Source organism: Pyricularia grisea (assembly GCF_004355905.1).
Source record: "Pyricularia grisea strain NI907 chromosome Unknown Pyricularia_grisea_NI907_Scaffold_1, whole genome shotgun sequence".
NCBI classification, from domain to species: domain Eukaryota; kingdom Fungi; phylum Ascomycota; class Sordariomycetes; order Magnaporthales; family Pyriculariaceae; genus Pyricularia; species Pyricularia grisea.
Window position 1 is genome coordinate 6,655,182 of NW_022156716.1, and position 1,766 is coordinate 6,656,947.

A 1,766-nucleotide genomic window follows, 5' to 3' on the forward strand; every position below is an offset into this window, starting at 1 on the left:
GATATAGTCACGGCCCGCCGGTGAAATTATCTATCACACCCTGCTCCGCATGCCAAGTCCTGTATATCGTCAGCCAACGCAGGGGTCAGCATAACACGAATACGACAACGAAAGCGATAACCAGCATAACCCCACTCCACGGCAGCATTATGTTGTAAGCGCTAGGTATAAATCAAGCATCCAAGCTGCAGATGAAGCACCCATCATCTTGGTCCGTCATGAAAACACTCTCTTATTCACATCTAATATTCACACACATCCCTCCTCGCCGAAATGGAGCAAATGACAGCCAAAGCCCAAGGCGCCGCTGACACGGACGGCCTGCAGCAGAAGCGCGCAACCATGGCAGCCTGGGAGCAAGCCGGAGTCGCCAGACTTCCTCCCATATCTAAATCCATCACCGAGACGTGGGTGGACATTGCTCTGGCCTCCGGCTTCATCTCCAAGACGCTCGTCATGAGCCCCTCGCAACCAAGCCTGCCAGGTCCTCTGATTGTGCTTTTCCACGGCGGCGGCTTCGCAGTCGGCTCGCCCGCCATGGCCACCCGACCCGGCCGGGAGTTTGCAGAGAAGTTTGGCGCCACGGTGGTCGCGCCCACGTACAAGCTCCTACCGGAGAACGCGTGGCCGGCCGGGCCCGAGAGCGCGTGGGAGATTCTAGCGTGGCTGGCTGATAACGCGCATGGTGGCGGCGACGAGCGATTCGCTGCTGATCTGGACCGGGGGTCCGTGGTGGGCGGGTTCAGTGCTGGCGCGAGCATCTCGACCATCGCCGCGGGGGTCTCGCTGGACGTAGGCTTGTTGAGGCATGGTCAAAAGAAGCTTGCCAAGCCTATCACGGGCGTTTTTGCCAACTGTCCGATGCTGCTGAGGGACGAAGATATGGTACCGGCGGAGTACCTCAAGCTGTGGACCTCGCGGGCAGACAACCGAGATGCGCCGGGCTTGAACACGGAAGGTGTCGAGCTGATCTGGCGTATCATGAGTCCGGATTTCTCCTCGCCGTGGACGTCCCCCTTCAACTCTCTCGACTGCTTGAACGCAAAGGTTGGACTCAAGTACTATATACAGGTGGGCAACCATGATCCTCTGCGTGATGACGGTATCGTGTTCGAGAAGGCACTCGCGGCTCGGGGAGTTGAGACAAGGATTGATCTGTTTCCGGACGATGGACATCAAGCTTGGGTCGCAATGCCGTTCGACTCGGTGAGCAAAGACCCAAGCTTAGAGGAGATGACTATGGAGGGAATGAGGTGGTTGCTGGGCTTGGGGAAGTGAACGGCGGGCTTATTTGTATCGGCACGATTTGTATTTCAAAATGCACAGCCTGTGTATTGTGAGCAGCGACACCAAAAGCCAAAATGGATTCAGAAAGATTTAATTTATGCAATATCAGGTGCACCGAAATATTTCATGCTGCCGTATTGTATGAGAACAGCATGCCTGTTCCCGACTCCGGATTATCGCAACGGTCGCCTCAAAAAGCAAAGTTCTCACACACAATTGCAACGAGATAGCCTTATAATCTTTCATGTCAGGTATTAAGGTTCTAGAGATGGTTGTGTCTTTTTCCAAGGCGGAAGGGCGATCGGACTACCAAGCTCAAACTCCATGAGAAATCGCCACTCATGTGACGGACCTAAAAAGACAAGAAAAAGGATGCGGTCTTGAACTGTCAGCAATCGCGCCCCCGCAGATGAAGTTGACGGTGAGGGTTATCTAAGTTGACTGTTGTTGCGACTGATCCTACTATATGGCGGACGAGT

At 54.5% G+C, this 1,766-nt stretch overlaps 1 protein-coding gene across 1 annotated transcript; it reads left to right on the forward strand.

Moving 5' to 3' along the window:
- Positions 1–273: 273 nt before the first annotated feature.
- Positions 274–1,278, forward strand: PgNI_02060 (uncharacterized protein; the record flags this gene model as incomplete). The annotated part of the gene is made up of 1 exon (XM_031122128.1): positions 274–1,278. The coding sequence occupies one exon, from the start codon at positions 274–276 to the stop codon at positions 1,276–1,278; it is 1,005 nt and encodes a 334-aa protein (XP_030986192.1).
- Positions 1,279–1,766: the final 488 nt, after the last annotated feature.